The sequence below is a fragment of the Cervus canadensis genome, chromosome 18 (assembly GCF_019320065.1).
Source record: "Cervus canadensis isolate Bull #8, Minnesota chromosome 18, ASM1932006v1, whole genome shotgun sequence".
NCBI classification, from domain to species: Eukaryota; Metazoa; Chordata; class Mammalia; order Artiodactyla; family Cervidae; genus Cervus; species Cervus canadensis.
In genome coordinates, this window is record NC_057403.1 from 46276386 (window position 1) to 46299823 (window position 23438).

The window sequence follows — 23438 nt, forward strand, 5'->3', positions numbered from 1 at the left end:
GTTCCCCAATCTTCTCCATCCTTCTCCCCTGGAGACACTTGGAGAGGATGGAGGGAGGCCCAGGGGCCTGCTTGCATCTCTCACATTTGTGTTTCAGCTGGGACACTGTGAGGTTCCTCTATAGCTTAAAACTCCATGCTGGGCTAGACTTCTCTAAACTGAAGCCAAATGTGTTTTGATTGCAAGGCTATTTCTAAACACTGCTTGTGCCTTAAGCAATCAATTATCTGGTTGAAACATCTTGTCTCCTCCCTTCAAGGAGAAAACTGTGCTTTAATATGTGATAATGGTCAGAGTATTTTTAAATACTTCATTGTGTTTGGTCACAATGAAGATAGCTTTGGTGACTCAATAGTTTTATCCTCTGGGATTATTTACAGCATAACATTAACGGTCATGTTTTTTGTTTTTTTATAAAATCATGAACTAGGGAGAATAAAACAAAGTGGTTTATAAATATTAACCAGTTCTTCACAAATAACAGTGTTGAAAATAATAACACTTGCACAGCACCTGACAGTTTACAGAAGCTTCTGAAAAATTCAGAGAAAAACATTTGCGTTATAAGGAAAGGCCTTTGATTTTGCCCTGTAAACTTTTGATCTATAACTTTATATCCTAAAGCGGCCTGGCACAAACAAAACCAAACCATCTCTTATGAATATATTTTGGAAGTCTGCCGCCAGAGTTCAGTTCACAGGCCTCGGAGACCTGGTGGGGCTGTTCAAAATTCTGGCCTAGGTTAATTTTAAAAGTGGCATTTGGATAAGGAGTTGTTCCCAAAGGTTTAACTGAAGAGTAATTGATTTCTACTGGAAATAAAAGTCCAGTTGTTGGGCCCGTCATATTTTTCTCGAAACTCTAGAATGTCTTAAGGAACACATATATGTCACCTGTCCCCTTTCGATAGTGCCTTAAGTTCTAGAAGGAGAGCAGGGTAAGCTGTAGCCCCTCCCACCGCAGATGGGGGGAGGGTTGAGGGGGATGGCAGGGTGGGGGCAGGGCCAGGGTACTAAGTTAAGATCAAAGGTGAGAATGCCCACATTCTGAATCTCAACCACAGAGGAAGTGCCACATGCAGGGTCCACTGCGGACCAGACGCAGAGAACAACCTGATGCATGACCGTGAGCTGAGACAAAGCGAACAGTTGCTTGCTGAACATCCCTCCTCACGGGGAGCTCTCCACACCCATAAATACTCGGTGGCATCCGTGGGCCTCACTGACCCATGTCAGCTTGACTTCAGACCAGCCCCATCCTGTACAGGCAGGCTACCCCTCTTCAACATCCCAGGATTGAATCTTGGCAAGAAGTTGATGGCAAAGGTGGGCTTCAGTGAAATCTACTCCACAGGGCACGGATGCGCTTTCCTCTGCGAGAACAAAGGTGACCTATTGGGTTGGCCCTGGGCAGGTCCAGGTTCCATCTGAGTGGGCTGTTCTCAGATGTCGTCCCATCCTGGGGTCCAAACCCATGGCCTCCTCCCAAACACACTGAGCTGAACGCTGGCCCGGAGACATCAGAGCAAGAGTCTGGTATCCCGGTGGCTGAGTTTCTCAATTTCCTCCGGAGAGAAAGTGTTTCCTCGGAGCCTGAAGGGGATAAAGCCAAGAGAGGTTTGAGTGAGGACCGGACTGGAGCCGTGCTTTCGATCAGGAAGCTGCTGCTTCGTAAACCTGTAAACCTGTGCCTGGATGGCCTGCCCCTCCCCACCCTCCACCGCTGCCACCGCCCAGCTGCAGCTCTCCTGGGAGAGCTGTCTGTGCAGGTTTTACCCTCCGTCAGCCAGGGCAGCTCATGAATCACTGTGCATGATTTAACAAGCCTCCATGACTCTGCAGAGTCCACACTGGGGCCAGCCAGCCCTGACTCTTCAAGGCCGGCCAGTCTTTTTAAGGCAACAGCAGAAGCTGTCAAGAATGCAATGAGCAAGTCCCAATGTCCTCCCAAGCTCTGCCAGTAACATCAGAACCCTTAAAATATCAACCTGATGTCGGTTTGCTCCCCCTGGACACAGAACGTGACATTTCTCAGAATTGTGCAATAGTTAAAAAAAAAAAAACACTCTCTACCCAAGATCGAGGACCTCACAGCCTAGAGGGATTACACAATCGCACAGAAAAGAAAATCTCTCTATCGCAGGACAGATTTTTAGAAGCCTTTATTTTTAACTTCATCATTTGATAGCTACAGTTGCTACTGCCTTGATCTGCTTTTTGAGAGAGGGACAAATCTGCATATTTAAAGCAGGGTTCAGGAGCTTTCAGGGACGAGGCATGTAATATACAGCAGCCAAAGGGAACTGGTCCGAGACAATCAACTCGATGGGGTTGGGGGTGAGCCTGAGAAGGTCTGCCTGGCTGAATGGGGTCAGTTTGTCTCTACTCTGCTTAATTACTGCCATTCTAAATCGGGGCCCAGAGTTGCTTTTTTGAGAAACCTCTGAAAGATAGAAAGATTGTAGGGAAATGTCCTCATTTTTAAATATTGATTTCTAGCTCAGTGCCTGAAATGTATATAGTGACATTCACTCATAAACTGTTAAACCAGGGGAAATCTTTCTATTATCTGAGCAATAAATAGATTCCCGGGAAGGAGAAGGAGAAATCTTTGAAGTTGTGATGCAATATGTTTTTCAAATACATGAAGGAACATGGCTTTTTGTTACAAATAAGGACTTGGAAACACTGTGTAACATCCACCTAGAACTGCAGAGGGTCTCATAGAGCAGCCCTGACCCATGAAGTCAGATGTAATGGCCGATGGGGGGGCAGGAACAGAGTTCCTTTCTCTGTTTCCCTTTTCAACCACACCCCAAATCCCACACGATTGCCGAAAACAGAGACGTTTCTGAACAAACACAATTTAAAAACGAGACAGTTGGTCCCTGCTTAGAAACAACAAGACATCTTTCCCAGGGAACCAGATTCATCCCATGCAGAACAGGACTGAAGGTCTGAGTCATAAGGGATCTTAGAAATTCTAAAGTTCCTCTCTCCCTTCACCTCAATTTATACATTGGAAAACCGAGGCTCAGAGAGGTTAAAGAGGCCTGCCAGGGGTCTTACCAGACTTCCCGAATGCTGTCATTCTTTTCAAGGGCCTGCACGAGGGCCTCTGCCCCAAGGGAGGTGATGTGGTTGTTAGACAGCCTAGAGAGGAAGACAGAATGGTGAACTTTGAGGATGCTTGGTTTTTGGCTAGTCTATCCAATTAAAGGAGGCTTTGGGAGCTGGACTCCTGAATCCCACTTGCCCTTTCAGCACGTCCCTTTCCTGTCTGAGATCCCCAGTGAATTCATCCTCAAAGTGAAATGTACCCCTCTCTCCTCCATTCACCAGATGAGTATTAAAGTAGCTGCTCCCTTAGGAAGGAGCTAACACGGTAATAAAAATACATGCATTTTAGTGCCAGGGTTCAAATCCACCTTACACTACTTCTTTTTTTCATTTCAAGCAGATGAGTCCCAATTTCCTCATCTGTAAAAGGGGCCTAAAAGGGTACCCACCTCATGAAGTATAAGGATTAAACAGATAGCTAGCAGGAAGCTGCTCTATAGCACAGGGAGCTCAGTTCAGGGCTCTGTGATGACCTAGAGGGGTGGGATGGGGGGCGGAGGGAGGCTCACGGGGAGGGGGAGTATGTGTATACATACTTACACGGCGTATGTCTGAGCCCCTGGCAGCTCAGACGGTAAAAAGCCTGCCTGCAGTGCGGGAGACCTGGGTTCGATCCCTGTGTTGGAAAGATTCCCCTGGAGTAGGAAATGGCAACCCACTCCAGTATTCTTGCCTGGAGAATCCCATGGACAGAGGAGCCTAGCAGGCTACAGTCCATGGGGTTGCAAAGAGTTGGACACGATTGAGCAACTTCACATGCTGTGCTGTGCTTAGTCGTTCAGTCGTGTCTGACTCTTTGTGACCCCATGGCCTGCAGCCCACCAGGCTCCTCTGTCCATGGGGATTCTCCAGGCAAGCATACAGGAGTGGGCTGCCATGCCCTCCTCCAGCCGATCTTCCCAACCCAGGGATCAAACCCAGGTCTCCTGCATTGCAGGCGGATTCTTTACCAGCTGAGCTACCAGGGAGGCCCTGTGTATACATACAGCTGATTCACACTGTTGTATGCAGAAACTTACTCAGCATTGTTAAGGCAACTATGGAGTACCTAACCCTAAACAGATAGCTAGTGGGACGCTGTTGTGTAACAGAGAGCTCAAGGGTCCCCGCCCTGTCTTCTTGCTCACAGCTGTCCTTCCAGATAACCTGCACTACCTGGCTTCCCCCTCGACAATTTCAGGAACTTCCGAGATGCTGACCTAAGGCAGGGCTAATAATGACATCAGCCAACATCTGTTGAGCCCTTACTACGTGCCGCTCATAACCTACATCACCTCCGCGCATGCTCGGAACCCTGTGAGGAGGGTTCACCTATTACCCTGTCTACACTTGAGGCAGCTGAGTTACCAGTCCAAGTAGGAACTATTGGTAATGGTGGAGCTGGGGTCAAACCCCAGCCATTAGGTTCCAGAACCTGTGCTCTTAACCAACGCTTGGCAGAGATTACGCCTAGAAGAAGGATGTAGGCTTTTCTTTTCTTTTTTAAGATCGGTGAGAAGCTCGATTTTTATGGGGAAACAGTGGAGGAGGATACAGTTCAGCGATGCTGAATTATAAGACTCCCACCGAGGCAGCGTGGAGCCTGGCGGCTGCCATTGCCTGGCACCTGTGGGGGTCAAGCGGGGTGAGCCTGTGACAGTGACGGAGGACAAGTGTGCCTCATCCGCACCTGGTCAATCATCAACCACGTATCGCCAAGGGCCCCTCATCGTGTGCAAAGCCTGGCATCCCAGCTCAGATTAACCCGGGCTTTACCCGGGCCCCCCGAGCCCCAGCGTCACCCACGTGATGAGTGGAAGTGTTTTCCCCAAACATTTGGCAACTTCCTAGCCCCTTTGGAGCAACACAAACAAGAGCTGCCAGAGTGGATGGCGGGCTGGCAGCGAAGCAGCCACCCTCCCAGAGGCAGCTGTCTGCCTGTCTCGGGAGGCAAGTGTTTCCCCGGGCCATGTCTGCCAGGGCAGGGACCACTCTCCTCTAGAGAAAGGAGCCATCTGTTGGTGCCCTGATGTCCCTGGGAAATGAGACCTTTGGCAGCAAGGCTGGTGTGGCATTCCACAAGCCTGTGGTGACCACTGGCCGGGCTCCTGCTCACATCTGCCATCCCTCTCCTTGGGGCATGCATCCCTGCCCACCGAGTCCACCACCGGTGGTCCTGCCATCACTTCCCCGGCCCCCCAAGGGACCTTCCCCAGCTGCTGTGCCCTGCTTCCCTCACTGCCCTCACCCTGACCCAATCTCCCTCTCTGGCCTGGAAGAATGCAGGGGTCTCCTGGCTGGTCTCCCTGCTTCCATCTTACCGTCCCTCCACCTGTTCTGCACAAAGCAACAAGCATGATCTTTGGATGATATGAATCAGATTACATGACTGTCCTCATTAAAACCCCCTGAAGGCTCCTCAACACCCTCAGAATAAACTCTGAGCTCTTTCCCAGGGCTCTAAGGCTGTTGTGGCTGGCTCCTCCCACCTCCGCCTCACTCCACCATCCACTATAGTCTAATCTCACAGGTCCTCCTTCTGTTCTCAAAACTACCAAGACTGTTTATGCCACAGGGCCTTTGCACTTGCTGTCCTGTCCACCTGGAATGCACATCCCTAAGATCTCAGCATGGCAGGACCCTTCTTATTCAGGTTTCAAGTCTTTTGTCACCTTCTTAGAGGTCCTGCCCAGAAGCAGTTACCTTGCCCTCTCCTGTCATCCCTCTCTTGAATTCTCTTGAAAGTGCATATTACTAACAGAAATGATCTCACGTATTTGTTTACTTGCTCATTATCTGTGTCTCCTATTCAAATTTAAGAGCTGTGTTAGCAGGGCCTTTTCATCCCTCTATCCTCAGTGCCTCAAACAGAGCTTGGCACAGAGTGGGAGCTCCAGAAACATTTCTTGGATCAATATATAAAAGGATGCATGCACATATGAGTAAAAGCAAAAATGCCTGTCTGCATACTAATCACACACCAAGAGGAACCACTGGAGATGACCATCAGAAATCTCCTGTCTGAGTAAGGGAAGACTCCTGGAGAGGCAAAAGGGCATGTCCTACAAGCCACGGAGCAGATGCTGTGGGCAACCCACCCCTATTCCCTCAGCTCTCGCCTCTAACTCTTGCTTGCTGAGGAGCTGCTTGCTGGGGAGACCTCCACCCTCTGTAGGAGATTCTGAAGAACCCAGGAGCATGCTTAACCATGGTCAGGGCAAGCCAGAAGCACCGGAAAACAAATATCCCCACAAGTACACCTCAACACATGAAGGAGAGACAGTTGGTAGATAAATACCCCTTGCTGCCTCGAGCCCACAGGATTGCACCCCACTGGTCCCCAGTGATCACCAGCTTTGATGACACCCTTTTCTTGTTACTCTCCCTCCTCAGCTTCACTTCACTACCCCTTGCCTACATTTGGGAGGACCCCAAAAGACTGTTTTCTAGGGGGCCACCTTATGTGAATTAGCCAGGCTGGGAAGCCACCCAGATTTCTTATTCAGAAACACCCCCTCTCAAGGCCGATCATTACTGTCTAGCTCCTGCTTACAGATTCCTTACTTCAGGACTTTCAAACTTGAATTTCTTGCAAGTCCTTTGGCGAGGAAACACACACCTTCATCCTGGACGTGGTTCTCCTCCAGGCTGGCAAGAATAAAGGAGAAAACCCAGTTGACTGGTGACATTTATTGTATAAGATGATGCCAATAAAGACGAACCCATGTGCCCCACCTCTGCCGATTAAGAATATCCAACATCTGAAAACCAATAAAGTAAAAGCAGGTCAAGCAAAGTGTAAGGGTCCTGAATTTCTGGGCCATCTCTGGGAGAGAATTTGCTCCAGGGCTCCTCCTCCACAGAAGTTCCCTTACGTCCTAGTGACTCAAGATCCATTTTCTGCTTCTTTCTTCTTAATGGAAGCTTAATTTCATTTGGAGCAGCCATGTGCTTGGTGGAAGAACTACATTCCCCACTCTCAACTGCAGCCAGAGTTGGCTAAGGGACATCCACATGGCCATCAACACGTAAGGAGGAGTTGACAGATGGGGACTCTGTGAATGCTCTTTAAAGCGGAGAGACCCAGGCTTTTGCCCTTCCTAGATATAGAGGCTGAAACTGAAATACAGGAGTGCTGCAGGTGCTGCAGCAGCCACCTTGTAACCATGAGGCAACCAACCACGAGAACAAAGCCACATGCTGAGGATGAAACAGATCAAAATGAGAGAGAGTCCAGACTCCTCCTGGCCATATGTAGCTGCCATAACAGCCATATGCTGCCTACCTCCAAACTGCATGTACATTAAAAAAAAAAGTCAGGTCTCTACTGATTTAAGCCACTTTAGATGGAGGTTTTCCATTTCATACAGCCTAATGTAGTCATAACCAATACATTCACAGTGAGGCAATTCTCTAACAAGAATTTCCAAGTTGTGGAATCTGATCAGGATATACTCAATGGTACATCGGCCAAGCTAGTGAGCCCCACTGACAGTCAAGGACCATCAGCAATATCCATTTTGTGGCAAAGCTCAATAGGTTTCAGTACCTTTATACTTCCTGGAAAAAAAAAATCAAACATTCAGCATTTTATCTCCTTGATACAATTTGGAACTGCCCAGAATATGTCATAAGAAGGCTAGACTAGTGGCATCTAAGGGATGGAAAGCTTGGAATCAGGATAAATATGGTTCATGGTTCATCTTTTAACCTCCCCCAAACTACTCCGCCTTGCACATGACCCCGACTCTCATATGCAGGGTTCTTAGGCACTCACATTCACCTTGAAATAACAAAACACTGATAGCAGTAGCAGCAGCAATCCTTGTAGCAGTAGCATCAAGAGTCGTAGAAACATTTGCTGTTGTTCAGTTGCTAAGTCGGGTCTGATTCTCTACGATCCCATGGACTGCAGCATGCCAGGCTTCCCTGTCCCTTACCGTCTCCTGGAGTTTGCTCAAGTTCATGTCCATTGAGACACTATCCTATTACAATTTCACATTTATGGAGCGCTTACACATATGCCAGACACTGTACAAAGCTACTTACAGGTGTTATCTCATTTAATTTTTACAAAAGTATTTAATAGTTGAAAGCATCCATACTCATTTTACAGGTAAGAAACCTGAGATTCAGAGATTGTTACTTAACTTGTTTAAGATCACAGCAGGACTTGAAGCTCAGCCTGCTCTTTTCCAGAGTCTGTGCTCTGAACTATTACGCGCCACGGAGGAAGCATACAAATCAACAAACCAATCAAATTGGTTTGAAAAACTCAATGAAAAGAGTTAGCCAGGCTCTATAAGCTTCATGCCACTTAGGACAAAGACAAACACAATCACCCAATCACTCAGTCACCCATCTTTGTCTTACACACACATCAGCTTCCACAGATGAAGCCAGAGAATGAAAAAAGGCTAGTGTCTGCCTCCCTAGAGAGATGAATCCCCTAAACTCACCAGAGTTCTTCCAGGGCCACATTCTTTTCCAACATCAATGCTAAGGCTTGCGCACCCACGCTGCCAATGTTGTTCCCCACCAGGCTGGATGCAGTCAGAAAACAAAAATGTGTCAGGGCAGTGAGGGACTTCAAAGATAACTCAAGAAGGGGAAAATGCATGGCACACACTGCCACAAGTCCTGGTCTGCTCCATTTCAGACTAATCGATTACAGTGCTCTTTTTCACTAAGTCCAGAAGCAGTGTTTTAGAATCCTTCCCAACATGGTTTACTGAGCAGCTCCCCCTAACAGACTGGAGTTGACTCTTGAGATGAAGTGTAGCTGATCCAGGGCTTCCCTGGTGGCTCAGTGGTAAAGAATCCACCAGCCAATGCAGGAGACACGGGTTCAATGACTGGTCTAGGAAGATCCCATATGCCCTTGTGCCACTATTGAGCCTGTGCTCTAGAGCCCAGGAGCCGCAACCACTGAACCCACGGAAGCCCGTGTGCCCTAGAGCCCATGCTCCACGACAAGAGAAGCCACCGCAATGAGAAGCCCATGTACTGCAACTAGAGAGTAGCCCCTGCTCTTTACAAGTAGAGAAAAGCAACAAAGCAACAAAGATCCAGCACAGAGTCCGCTTGCAATGCAGGAGACACAGGAGATTTGGAAGACCCAGGTTCAATCCCTGGGTCGGGAAGATCCCCTGGAGGAGGAAATGGCAACCCACTCCAGTATTCTTGCCTGCCGAATCCCATGGTCAGAGGAGCCTGGCAAACTATAGACCATGGGATCACAAAGAGTCGGAGATGACTGAGCAACTAAACTATCTGATCCAGCCCAAGATCTTCCGAGTACAGATAGGGAATCAAGACCCTTGAGAGGAAATGGGACCCACAGTCACCCAGAAAGAGCCAGGTGTCCTGACTTCAACTCCAGCGCTCTTTCTTTCTCATCCCACTGTCTAACACAGCGGGGTGAAAATGAAGTTCACAGACCTTCAAAACTGTCCCAGGCTCCTCCCTCCTCACACTGGCTTCCCCCAGCAACTGCAGGACAAACTCTGAGACTTACCTGAGCCACCTCAAGCTCTGGTGATCACCCAAGGCTGCAGCCAAGGCCTGGGCCCCCTCGTCACCCACCTGGTTGCCCCAGAACCTGAAAGGTTCAATGGAGAAAACAGAGAGTGTCAGTGAGAACCTGCTTGGTGTTTGAGACACATGCCCCTCCTCTCTGCGGTCCCAGGCAGAGGGGCAGGACTCCCCAGTCCCAGAAACGTCTCAGCGGGGACTCAGGTCCCAGCAAAGTGAGCCTGCCTCCATCTTTCTGGAAGGATGGCCAAACTTCAATTAGACTTTTTAGTTTCTTTAAATCAGACTTTCAAAATAGTTAGAGGCCCACCCAGTGCATATTCTCAGGGATGGGGAACTCATTCTTAATGCCAAGGCACAGTTGTGACATTTTTTCCTGACACTGGGTCAGACATGCTTCTGCCCACTGCCACTCAAGAGTCCCTAACTAGGGACCTCTAGGACCACCCAGAACAAGGCGAACTCTTCCACACACCGGTTCTTCATCTCTCACTCCTTTGTCACATCCCCAGTTCCTTCGCAGCCTCCAGCTCCTTCACCTTCTGGCTCCTCCTCCCCAGGCCCTCCCTAATTGGGAAACACGCCTTTCAAAGATGGAGCCCAGCTCATACCTTGGCACCTGGCCATTTCCCATGTGGGAAGTTAGGATGGACCCGGAGGTGCCCGCGTGGGCAGAGAGGGCTGGGATGCTCACTGCACTTTCACTCATAAGGCGAACATTTAGTGAGCTCTGGCCCCCTGCCAGCAGCGCTCTGCACGCCAGGGTGTGACACTCTAATAGCACAAACCCTGCCCACAACCTAAAGTGCGCATGAAACCAACGAAACACATCACGACATCAAACCACTGGAATACTAAGCAGCTGTTCTTTTTAAAAGTGAGGTCATGTGATATGAACAAAACACCTGTAATAATACAGCGTTAAGGAAAAAAAAACCAAGTTACATAACAGTGTGTATCATGTGATACACACTTGGGGGTTTTAGCACAAGACCAAGCCCAGACAGGTACCTTCATAAATAGGTGTTGAAAGCTAAACAGATGTGATCTCAAGAAGGAAGGAGCTCAGAGGGGCCGAGGCCACCCTCTCCTTGACTCTGTGATGCTACTGATGCGTTTTGGACAAAGGCTTATCTCTCCAGCAACACAGCCCCATTCGGGGCTCAAACAGAGCTGGTGGGCAACTTGCCTGCCTGTAAAATGGGTTGGAACACCCAGGCCCTAAAGTCAATCTTCCTACAGTCTTGGGTTCTAAAATCCCCATTTTTTTTGTTGTTTGTTTGCTTGTTTGTTTTGTTTTGTTTTCAAATAGACCCTAGTTTATACCAGGGCAAAACAGGACAGGAAAGAGTCTCCAGGGGACTGGACAGGTACAACCCTGTCTGCCCAGCAAACAGAGAAAGCCCCACGCGCGGGCCCGGAGGTTTGTGGACTGCCCTTCCCGCCTCTGTCTGACCCCTCTCCCCTGCCTGGCATGACCCCACAGGAAGCCAGGGCTGTGTAGGACCTGGTGCAGCTTCCTCCCGTCCAAGGTCCAGGGTCCAAACTTCCCCACTTCCTTCTCTTTCCTTGGCTCTCAGCCCAGGCTGCACATCATCTGGGGCGCTTTTTTACATTACTGATTCTGGACCTTGCATCTAGATAATTCATTCAATTAGCCTGGGGCAGATAGTGGCCTTCAGGAGCTCCCCAGTGGTTCCCAGGTATAGACCAAGGTGAGAAGCACAGCTCCAGTGCCCTGGAGGACCAGAGGGCTTCCTGCCACTGCACGTGGGCTCTGCCCTCCCCCAACCCTGACATCCTGAACTTCCTGTTTATTGAGCAAAAAGCGAGGCAGAGGCATCAAGGCCGCCCACGCTCTCCCTCCCCATGGCAGCCTGGGCGGGGGATGGAAGGGAGGGGGTTGTCTCGGAGATCTTGGGGCTGAAGAGTTGGTTTCACCTGCACCTAAATCCTCACAAGTCCCCAACCCCTGCGTGCTGCCCCTCTGCCCCAGAACCCCACCTACCCCAAAAACTGCAAGGAGTTGTTAGTTCTGAGCCCCTGGGCGAGCACCTCGGCTCCCGCGGCTGTGATGTGGTTGTTCCCCAGCCTGGAAGGGAAGACAGAGGAAAACTGAGACAGAGAGCAGGGCGGGAGGACCCTTACTGCCCCCCCAGACCCGGGTCTGGGGAGAGGGGTGCACAAGGAGTGTGGCCCAGACAGAGAAACAGGGAAGAAAGGGTGGGGGACCTCTCTGAAGGGCACAGGAACCAGTCCTCCAGCTCCAGCTGGAGACGCGGTGTGTGCTGCTCCAGCTCAGGGGGCTCACTGACTGCTCCTGCTTCCTTTTCCACCAGCAAAGGGGGAGGCATGGAAGAGCCTGTTTTGCAAAGCACTGTGACAGGCAGGAGCAGGAACCACAACAGTCCAGGGAGGCGGCTTCCCCAGGGAGGGAGAGTGACTCACTCTTCCATCCTCTCGTCTGACTGCGGGCGGGCGCTGGACCCTGCTTTCTTCCCGCAGCCTGCCCCATCCATGGTGGCTGCGGGTGGCATCTACCTGTTTTTGAAAGTGCCTGGGGGGGGGGGGCGGGGCGCGTGGAGCTGGTGGCTGAAAGAAAGAAAGGGATCCTGCTAAGCCTTCGGGCAGAGGTGGAGGAGGGGGTTTCAGCAAAATTTGGGCACCTCAGAGAGTTTCAGGGAGGTCCCCGGAACTCTCACCCACAGCTCCAGGCTTCCTGGAATAATACTGCCAGTTTCATCTTTCAGAGAAGTTTCATTCACTTTAAGCCGACAGACCTCTGACCTTCCTGGGTAACCAAGGGCCCCAGCTGCTGTGCTGGTAAGTCCAGTGCCCCCCGACCCTTCCCCAAGGCCTGCTTCCCACGGGCTGCTCCCAGCCAAGGACTGGGAGACCTGAGCCTCCTGTAGGGCACACTGGCTGCAGGACTCCCCAGAAGCCTCGGTCTTTTCTCCAAACTGCACTGGGGTCTAAGCTGCTTCCTCCTGACAACCCTTCTTTCCCTCTCTCCCTCCCTCGGGGTCAGACCTGCGGCCCTCCCAGCCTCCTCCTCGAGCTCCCTTCCCCAATTTCCGCCCATAGGCATTTCCCCCAGCAAATCTGTTGCGTATCTAATCCCTCCTTGGAGGACTGGACAAACAGGATTAACATGCTGAGAACTTACGTGATTTTTCCACCATCTCTTGGGCACTAAGTTCTGGGATACTGTGCCAGCTTTCTATGTATATTAACTTGCTTAATCGTCACAGGGCTTCCCTGGTAGCTCAGCTGGTAAAGAATCTGCCTGCAATGCAGGAGACTCTGGTTTGATTCCTAGGTTAGGAAGATCCCCTGGAGAAGGGATAGGCTACCCACTCCAGTATTCTTGGGCTTCCCTGGTAGCTCAGCTGGTAAAGAATTCGTCTGCAATGCAGGAAACCCTGGTTCGATCCCTGGGTTGGGAAGATCCCCTGGAGAAAGGAAAGGCTACCCACTCCAGTATTCTGGCCTGGAGAATTCCATGAACTTGGAAAGTCCATGGAAAGAGTTAGACATCACTGAGCGACTTTCACTTTCTAATCATCACAACTACTTATGAGTTATGAGCTATAATTACTTTCTCCATTTTATAGAAGGGAAAACAGAGACACAGAAAACAGAGGTCACTGTGTGACCCAAGGTCACACAGCTAATGAGGATTCAAATCTCAGGGATGCTGGATCCAAACCTTGGTCAGTCTGGCTCCAGAGCCCCGTGCTCTCAACTGAGATGCTATAGTAACCCAAAACACAGATCTCTCAAGTTCTGGGAGTGGGAGCAGCACCTTTTGCTACCCTACAGCCCTCCCTGGAGGTTGCACCAGCCCAGCTCTGGCCACAGCCACTCTTGGCTTCCTGAGCTGAGGGTAGCAGGTGATGGAGGCAGAAGAAAGTCCTCAATACAGAATGGTACCTCTGGTGTTGGCCTCAGCGGCCCTGCCCAAGATTGAGTCAACAACTTTAAAATGGCAGCTCATCCCCAAATGCATGGAAGCAATTCTTCACTTTGAAGCTGAAACTCCAATACTTTGGCCACCTGATGTGAAGAGCTGACTCACTGGAAAAGACCCTGATGCTGGCAAACATTGAGGGCAGGAAGAGAAGGGGGTGACAGAGGATGAGACGGTTGGATGGCATCACAGACTCAATGGACATGAGTTTGAGCAAACTCCGAGAGATGGTAAAGGACAGGGAAGCCTGGCATGCTACAGTCCATGGGGTCACAAAGAATTGGGCACAGCTTAGCGAATGAAAAACAACCCTGCCTCATAAACCCAGGAGACAAGAACATCTCAGAGAGAAAAAGAAGCCAGGCCAACCCATGGACCAGCTGGGGGGATGATGCAACGGTGTCAGATGGGAGAGAGCTTCCAGTTGAGGCTGAGAGGGTGGGGAGCAGCAGAAACTCGGACTTACCAGACTAGAAAGTGAAAGTGTTAGTTGTTCAGTCCTGTCCAACTCTTTGCGATCCCACAGACTGTAGCAGACTCCTCTGTCCACGGAATTTTCCAGGCAAGAATTCTGGAGTAGATAGCCATAGCCTACTCCAGGAGTCCTTCCCAACAGAGGGGCGGGAGCCACGTCTCCTGCATTGCAGGCATATTCTTTGCTGTGTCAGCCAGCAGGGAAGCTCAGCACTAGACCCACCAATAGAAGGACTTTCTGAGAGCTTTTTGGCAACTGGCTGCCTCTGTGGTGGCAAGTGACTGCTGCATTCCTACCCCGACCCAACACGTGCTCAATGTACCATCAGGGAATGGATCATCCCAGACAGCCAGTGACACTCTGAGACACAGGGAAGAAAAAAAGTCCTAGAAACCCTCCTCAGTCCTGGGGGCTAAAAGTCAAAGGGCAGGAAGCCTCAGTAGCATTGGTCCAGAGTTTTCTTGGGAGGTCACAGCATCAGTGAATTCCTGTTCAGAATGAGACACTGTCCTTGTTTTCAGCGAGGTGAGGTCATATGCCCATTACGGGGCGAGACCAGACCAAACTGACTCAGCTGCGGGGATGAAAGTCTCCAGGAGCAGGGAAGCCCCAGGCTCACCTCAAAGCCAAGAAGTTCTGCTTGCACGCAAGGAGCCTGGCCATGGAGTGTGCACAGCCGTCGGTCAATTTGTTGTTGAACAGACTGGAAAGTTCCAAGAGAGAAGAGACATGGAGATAAAGCATAGTGGACAGTGACACCCCAACCCTGGGTAGCTGCCACCCTCAGGAGTCCCCTGCCCTCTGGCCACGCAAACTTCCCAGCCCGTCACTCGCTCACAACTGCTGCCCAGGCGGCACGGCTTGGGCTGAGTCTGGGGACACAGGGCCCAACGTCCACAGCCTGACTTACGCTAACTTCTGCAGCTGCTCACAGTGAAGAGCATGTTCAACCAGCTTGCAGATGCCTCGGTCTGAGATGTTGTTATCTCGCAAGCTACACAAAGACAAAATAAAGAAATCTGAACACAGAGCCAATGAGAGAGGGGAAAAAGTGAACAAAATCCCCAAAGAGACTTTTGCTTAACCCCGAAGTGCCAGCCTCTGAGCTACTGAGAAATGCTGCAAGGACAGAGCACCCCAAAAAGTGGACACTCCCCCATGCCTGGCCAGGGTGCTAACGTCATGCACTCGGTGGGGTGGAGGGCTTTGGAAGTGGGGACCCAGAGTCTCTACTAATGAACATTGGAATCCTTAGGAAGGCACTACCTAATTGGAGGCACTGTTTCCAGCTCTCTAAAAGAGAAAGGAGCATCGCGAAAGTTCCAAGGTGAGAAGGAGCATGGGGAAGGCACAGGGAACTAGACAGGCCACCACTGGGGGTCATGGTGGTTACCACCATCCAGGCAACCAGATGGAAAATCAGACAAGAGCAGCTAAGACTGTGGAAACAGGCATGCACCCTATGTCAGTACTCCTGCAAGCCAGCCTCTGCCTGGCAGGTCCCTTCCAACATTTCTCTTTGGGAACGGTGTTCCCCAAAGCTCACCTGATCACAAGATCATCATATAGTGCTCCTAAAATAGACTCTCTGGCCCCTTCCCCAGAACTGGTGAGTCTGCAAGTGTGGGGCAGGGCTCAGGGATCCGTGTGTTTTATTCACTGTGCTCATGATTCTGCATCTTTTGGTCAGCTTGGGGCCTGACTTAAAGGTTAACACCTCAGGCTCTCCGGAGTCCCTCAAAGAAGGTTCTGATCCTGGACAGTCACTTGACTAGCTATTTGCTGGTCCCTTCACCGGTGAAAAAGGAAGGAAGGTAGAGGGGGCCTCACTGGGCTCTGGTGGGGATTTAAAGAGACAGTGCACATAAAGGCCTCTGAGCACCTGGCACATAGTAAAACCTGTAATCTGATTGCTCAGACGTATGGAGCACTTCCCAATAGTCCTGATGTTTAATCCTCTTTAATCTGATGAAGTAGGTACTATTATGATGCTCATGAGAGAGAAGGAAACTTGCTGAGGCCCAGCAAGCCAAGTGACTTCACCAAGGTTGCACAGGGTCTAGAAGATTGGAGCCTAGGTGTTCCAGCTCCGTGTGTGTGTGTGTTCAGTTGCTCTGGCTCCAAAGTCTCCTGTAAACCACAACATCACACGGCCGGCCTCTCCCTTACGGCCTGTTAGGGGCTCTAAGGTCAGATTCATGCATGGGTGGGTCACGAAACCCACTCTGAAGGTCTGGAGCAGCCTTCTTAGACTGGAAACAGAACAGGAAGGAAAAAGAGAGCAGAGTGTACCAGGGTTAGTAAGAGAAAGTCATTTTGTGAAATTTCAGTTTGACATGTCTGGGTGCTTGCTTACCCTCTCCCTCACCGTGGGGTCGTGGTCCGAAAACTTTGAAAGCCATGGCCCTAGAGTCAGAACCAGGGTCTCAAGAAATCTGTACGCACGGGGCCCCTTGTGTACGGGGCTCCTTGGAGCCTGAGGGTTTTGGTTGGCATGGAGACAACTCAGAGAGGGAGAGACACAGTTTGGCACGGTGGGAGAGAACCCTCCCTCTCTCTCCCTTTCTCTCTTCCCTACTTCCTTCCCTCCTGTCTCCGTCTCTTTCCCTTTCTGCCCCCCTCCCTCACTCCCTCTCTGTCTGTCTGTCTGTCCCTCTACCCACAGGAAATGCCCACTCAGCAGGCTCACGGCTGCTGCCTGCCCCTCCCCCGTAGCGATGGCGGTTTCAGTACTTAAGCGTGTGCAGGGCAAAGTGTGGTGGAGCCTGGTCAGGGACTTTCACTGCTAATGGAAATTTAAGCTGGTTCCCACAGACCGGCAGTCTTCACGGTGTGGCCTCTGAACCTCTTACAGCAGAATCACTCTGTTAAAAACTTAAATTCCAGGGCCCCCACCTCAGACCTACAGAATGAGAATTTGGGGAACAGGCCCAAGAACCTGTATTTCCACAAGCCCCCCTTTGAGCACTAGAACCAGACCATCCTCATCTTTCTCTGAAAAGAGAGGCACAACCCCAGTCTCCACCCAACCCTTCCAGGCCATGTGGGAGTCACGTTTCCCAGCCAAGGAGAAGAGATCCATTCTTTCTAGCGATCCATCTACTGAGGATCATCCAGACCAGGGGTTCTGGACCTCTTGGGGTTCAAGGACCCCTTTGAGAACTATGGTCCACTATCCATAAAAATGCTCATTCATATTTCTATCAGGAACACAGCTCCCACAGACAGGTCTCAAAATTCCTGAGTGAAAAAAAAAATTATGATTCCTCCTTCCTGGGGAACTAGAGAATTGTGCTGCCACGTTCCACCTACCCAGCCAGACCCACTCTCCCCTTCTCCACCTGGCAGTCAGTCCTGCGGGGCTGATTCCTATAGACCTGACTGGGGGCTCCCTGTGGGTTAAAGCAAGAGTGAGGAGGAGAGGGAGGGCCAGGATTTACCTCCAGCCCTCGCCCTTCCAGGTTGCTGGTGCCTCCATCATTCCAGGCACACCCGCCTCCCAGCCAATAACCACTCGCCCACCCCCACCCCTTCAGGCCTTGCTGCTGGTGTTCAGTCGCTTAGTGTCCGACTCTTTGCGACCCCATGGACTGCAGCACGCCAGGCTTCCCTGTCCATCACCAACTCCCAGAGCTTGCTCAAACTCATGTCCATCGAGTCGGTGATGCCATCCAACCATCTCATCCTCTGTCGTCCCCTTCTCCTCCTGCCTTCAATGTTTCCCAGCATCAGGGTCTTTTCTAACGAGTTAGCTCTTCACATTCAGGCCTAAGGAGGCTAACAGTCCTGTCTCTACCCCACCCCCAGGCCCAGGAGCCTGCATCATCCCTCTCTTCCTAACATCCCATCTGCTCTTCCTAACTACTGCCCAAGCTTTTGTAAGCTGTCCTTTTATTAAACTCTCCTCAAATCACCCAACAGCTTCCTCCCTATATATTGATATTTATCATATATATTAACTCTGTGTCATATATATATTAGGGGCTTCCCAGGTGGCGCTAGTGATAAAAAAAACCTGCTTGCCCAATGCAGGAGACTTAAGAGATGCGACTTCAATCCCTGGGTTGGGAAGATACCCTGGAGGAGGGCATGACAAGCCATTTCAGTATTCTTGCCTGGAGAATCCCATGGACAGAGGAGCCTGGTGGGCAACAGAGAGCCAAAAAGAGTCAGACACGGCTGAACCAACTAAGGACAGCACAACACATATACATATCAACTCTCTGTGATACATATGCTACAATATTATTATATTATATTTAGAAACCCATGTCCTGATAACAAAAGCCACTACACAGCTTCTAATAGATATCCATGTACTTGCTCCACAGAGAAAAATGTCTCCCTGCTTTGGTCCAGGGAAGGGTATGTCACCCTAATATAGTCAAGGAGAGGTTTGTTCCTTGCTCAGGGTAAATATAGGGTCCCCTAGAGTAGACATAAAGCCCTGGAGAGGCTGTGAGTCGACTGTAAGTTTAAGCTAAAACTTCCGCTTTCTCAGAGGTTTAAAACAGGGAGCAGAAATCCCCTTTCAAGTCTGGAAAGGAAGCTGGGAGCCTTCAGCACACTGGCCACCTGACCTGGGTGCGTCTCCGCCCTCGTCTGGGCCGTGGGTGCAGAGAGGCCCGCGGGGGCAGGGCACAGACGTCCCCAAGAGGGAAAGCTCACAGCTCCAGACGGGGGCCGAGAGCAGTATGGCCGGTTAGATCTCTCCACTACATACAGAGTTAAAAGCAGGTGAGACTCTGTGGCCACTGTCTGTCTCTTGGGTCTCCAGATTTCCATCTCATTGGGATTTGGAAGACTCTCAGGGGAGTATGGGATTAACAGGTGTGCTGTGCTTAGCTGCTCAATCACGCCCGACTCTTTGCAACTCCATGGACCATGGCCCACCAGGCTCCTCTGTCCATGGGATGCTCCAGGCGGTTGCCATGCCCTCCTCCAGGGGCTCTTCCCAACCTAGGGATCGAACCCAGGTTTCCTGCATTGTAGGTGGATTCTTTACCATCTGAGCTACCAGGGAAGTACCCTACCAAATATAAAATAAACAATAAGGATTTACTGTATACCACAGAGACCTATATTCAATATCTTGTAACAAACTAGAATGGAAAAAAATAGGAAAATATACAGACATATATATATGTATGTATGTAACTAATTACTTTGCTGTATACCTAAGACAAATACAATATTGTAAATCAACTATACTTCAATTAAGAATAAGTTAATAAATAAATTTTTAAAAATCAAAATGAAATCTCTCATGGGGTGTAGTCACCTCTGATTTGAGGGTAGTTCCTAATACAGACACATATTACACCAAACTTTGCCTGTGACCTCAAGGCTGCCATGGTGCCTCTGAAGCCCATCCATAACACAGGTTGCTTGTGGGGAGCCGAGACTGGTAACGAGAAAGCTGTCAATTGTGAATCCCAGTTCTGCCATTTCCTGTGTGATCTTGGACAAGTTACCTTGCTTTGGAACCTAAAATCAAGGATGCTGGGGATAATAAGGGCTTCCCAGGTGGCATCAATGCCAATGCAGGAGACATAATATGTGGGTTTAACCCCTGGGTCGGGAAGATCCCCTGGAGGAGGGCATGGTAACCCACTCCAGTATTCTTGCCTGGAGAATCCCATGGACAGAGGAGCCTGGCAGGCTACGTTCACAAGGTCACAGAATCAGACAGAACTGAAGCAACTAAGGATGCATAGCACAGGGATAATAAGATCCCTTCCTAGAGCCCAGGGTGGTTGTGGGGATTAAAGGAGGTAATTCTGGAACTTCCCTTGCGGTCCTGTGGTTAAGACCGCATGCTTTTTATGCAAGGGATGTGGGTTCGATCCCTGATCAGGGAACTAAGATCCCACATGCCTCACAGAGCAAAAAAATATTTAAAAATAAATTAAAGGAGGTAATTCTGGGGAAACTGAAATACAGTGTCTGACAGTCAGGCCATTCCATGAATTTCGACTATTGTTATCATAAGCTGAATCTAAGGTGCAGACTGGGGAGGGGGTCTCGGCTGGGTCTTTGCACACAAGGGGCTGGGCCTGGACTCCTGGCTCAGAGCATGAAGGGGGCTCCCCTACCTGCACCAGGATGGCAGCATTCCCACAGAGCCCAGCCAGCATCACCCAGCATCACTCACTAAAGAGCTTTGCAGACGCCCAGGCAAGGCAGCAGCTGCTCCACGCCGATGTCGCCCACAGAGTTGTGGTCCAGCTGCAGGGCCACAGGCCGCCGGAGGTGGCGCAGCACGAAGGCCAGGGCGGCACACTCGGCCGGGCCCACACTGCAGAAGGTCAGCTTGAGGTGCCCAACGTTCAACCTGCGCGCAGCCTCCCGTGCCAGCCGCTCCTCCTGCATCTCGTACAGGCTCCGGATGAGCCAGAGGAAGCCGGGCAGGGCGTGCATGCTCTTGGCCTCACCAGGCACAGAGGGTGGGATGGAGCGGAAGTGCTCGCGGAGGCTGCGGGTCAGACACCTCTGGACACAGTCCCGGCGCCGGAGCAGGGCCGTCTCAGAGGCCTGGCACTCGGCCAGCAAGCTCCGGTGCTCCTGGGACAACAGCCCCACCAGGAAGGCCCCTGTGATCTGGAGGTTGTGTGACTCGGCCCCCTGCAGCAAAGCGGCCACACTGCCCTCTTTGCATCGCGAGCCCCGCAGGAATAATTTGGGCAGCACCCTGGCCAGCGGCGAACTTCCAGGCCTGTGACCTTGGAAGAGATGTCTGAGCGAGGATGGCGGGGTGTCTGCACTGAGGGCGAGGTAGAATGCAGCAAAAAAGCACTGGAAGGTGATATGCAGGAATTCCAGGGGGGCCGTACTCCCGGCTACAACCCCCTTGGCGCGCACCAGGAAGCCAAGAGAAAGGTCCTCACTGTCGACGTGTGCCGCCTGCAGTTGTTTGGCTGAGAACACATAGCAGCACGTGCCCAGGCCCCAGAGAGCCAGGCGGCCGAGGTGCAGGAGCGTGGGGAGCCTGCCCTGAATCAGGCTGGATCCCAGACCATGGGTGGCTAAGGGTTGTGGGGAGGCGTGCAGCAGAAAGTGCCCCAGGATCAGCAGGTACATATCCGTGGTGGTCTTTGGGGACCCCTGGCCCTGCAGCAACAGTTCCTCATGGCATTTGGACACCATCCAGGAGAAGACGGGCAGGTGGCACAGACCGTGCAGGGCCGAGGTGGCTCTGAGCAGGCAGAGGAGGCGGTCGGCCACCCCAGGCTCGCGATGCCGCTTCCTCAGGTACAGTTCGATGCCCTCTTCCGAGAAGCCCTTGAGGCTGAGTTCGATGCGCACGTGCTTTCGGAGGCTCGCGGATACCGCGCCTGGACGGCTGGTCAACACCTTGCGGGCGTTCTTTAGCAGGTTGCCCTGCAGAAGGTTGAAGAGCAGACTTTGGACTGACGTGGGGGCGGTCGGACAGCAGTGACGCTCCCGATCCGTGAACCTGAACCTGAACTCATCAAAGCCGTCGAAGGTTAAGAGGATGCGTTCAGGGTGGTCAAGGAGCACCTGGAAGACGTCCTGGGGGCCAAGGTCGGGCCAACAGCAGTGTTCGAAAAGCAGCGTCCGCACGCACAGCGGTTTCTCCAGGCACTGCAGCTGCCGGCAGCTGAACGGGAAGACAAAGAGAAATTCCTGGAAGGCCCGCCCCAAAGCCCAGAGCAGGTGCAGCTGTTGCAAGAGCGTGCTCTTGCCGCTGCCCGCCTCGCCCACCACCAGCACAGTGTCCGCCTCTTTGTTGAAATGGTCACGCGTGCTGAAGAGCTCCTCCAGGCCTAGGGTGGTAGGGCTCTGCTGCGAAGGTCCAGCCACGCCCACCTCCGTCTGGATTTCCAGAACATTCTCTGTATACACTTCTTCCAAGCAAAGAGTCTCGGCTCCATCATAGGTGCTCAGGAAGCGAGACTGAGCTGATATAACGGTCCTCAGCTTGGACATGTACTTCTTACAGGCGGCATCTGGAAGACAGAAGAAGAAACAGAGGCGCTGGGACCATGGTGAAAATGGGCCCTGATGAGGGGTGGGCTGCCTCAGGGAAATGAGATGTGACACATGGGCAGTGCCCATCCTGGCTCTCCACTCACAAGCCATGGACTTTGAGGTTGGTCATGTAACCTTCCCGAGACTCAGTTTTCTCCTCTTTGAGACAGGAGAAGTGGTGGTCCCTACATTTTACAGGTAGGGACCCAGGTGAAAACTCGCAGATCAATGAAGATAATGTTCTTTGTTCAGTGTCCAACAGGAAGTGCTCAAAAGACGTTGCCTAGCACCATTATCGTTACTGACATTGCAAAGAGCTGTAGAGAAGATCAGGAGCACCAGGCTGGGATCAGAAGACCTGCATCTTGATGTCTGTCCCACCATGTTGGTTCGGTAGACTTGGACAAGTCCCCTCACCACTCAGCCTCAGCTATTCTTTATAAAGGGAAACAAAAGGCTTAAGGACACAGGAGCTCAGTTTCTGAAGTCAGATACACCTGAGTTTGAAATCTGGGTCTACCATCCACTTGGGCAAGCGTCTCATCCTTTCTGGCTTTAGCATTCTTATCTTTAAAACTGGGAACAATCCATACCTTGCAGGATTGTTTTAGGAAGAAATGAGAAAAAGGAGAGTTTAAAAGAATGATGGCATACAGTTAACTCTCACAGAATGGTGTTTATTATCATTATGATTACTGGAAGCAGTAGGCACATCAGTGGCCCCTCTAAGGCACCCACATTTTAATTCACAGCATGTGTGAATATGTTAACTTACTTGCAAAAGGGATTAGACAGATGTAATTAAACTAAAGACCTTGAGATGGGAAGCTTGCTTATCCTAGTTTATGTGAGTGGAGCCAGCGGTGGATGGTATCTGGGCCACTGGGGCGCCCAGATCAAGGACCTGGACAATATTCCCCAATCAAGATCTACTTCCCCATCCTCTTCATACAAACATCTGCAATACAAGTTCTCATGTCTAGGATATGTCCACAGGGGTGCTGTTTTTCCTTTTGTTGTTGTTCAGTCGCTAAGTTATATCCGACTTTTGGGACCCCATGCACTGCAACACACCAGGCTTCCCTATCCTTCACTATCTCCCAGAGTTTGCTCATAGTCATGTCCATTGAGCTGGTGATGCATTTCATCCTCTGCTGGCCTCTTCGCCTTTTGCCTTCATCATCCTCATATTATACCAACATGAGCAAACCACTCCCAGGGTCAGGGGTTGGTTCTTTTTATAGGAAATTGAGAAGTGATGGTCCAGAGCCCCAGGCGGTAGGACCACAGAGTATCACAGCCTCACTGCCCCCAACCAGGTACTGACCCATTTGTTCTCAACTCAAAGGCTAAAAGGTAATTCTCACAG

General features: G+C 50.9%; 1 protein-coding gene across 12 annotated transcripts in view; it reads right to left on the reverse strand.

Annotated features, from left to right (window-relative positions):
- Positions 1-427: 427 nt before the first annotated feature.
- The window catches only part of NOD2 (nucleotide binding oligomerization domain containing 2), a 34148-nt gene continuing 11137 nt past the window's right edge, over positions 428-23438 (reverse strand). For 7 of the 12 annotated variants that reach the window (XM_043436454.1, XM_043436456.1, XM_043436461.1 and 4 more), the window contains 9 exons: positions 20232-22047; positions 14988-15071; positions 14697-14780; positions 11641-11724; positions 9616-9699; positions 8558-8641; positions 6663-6746; positions 3069-3152; positions 428-1592 (listed from right to left, as the gene is read on the reverse strand). In XM_043436454.1, the coding sequence (XP_043292389.1) occupies positions 1520-1592; positions 3069-3152; positions 6663-6746; positions 8558-8641; positions 9616-9699; positions 11641-11724; positions 14697-14780; positions 14988-15071; positions 20232-22047 (2477 nt within the window). In that variant the 3' untranslated portion in view covers positions 428-1519. Of the gene's footprint in view, positions 1593-3068; positions 3153-6651; positions 6747-8557; positions 8642-9615; positions 9700-11640; positions 11725-12798; positions 12919-13855; positions 14239-14696; positions 14781-14987; positions 15072-20231; positions 22048-23438 lie in introns of those variants that run through there. The other 5 variants (XR_006263401.1, XM_043436457.1, XR_006263402.1 and 2 more) reach the window with 5 other exon arrangements.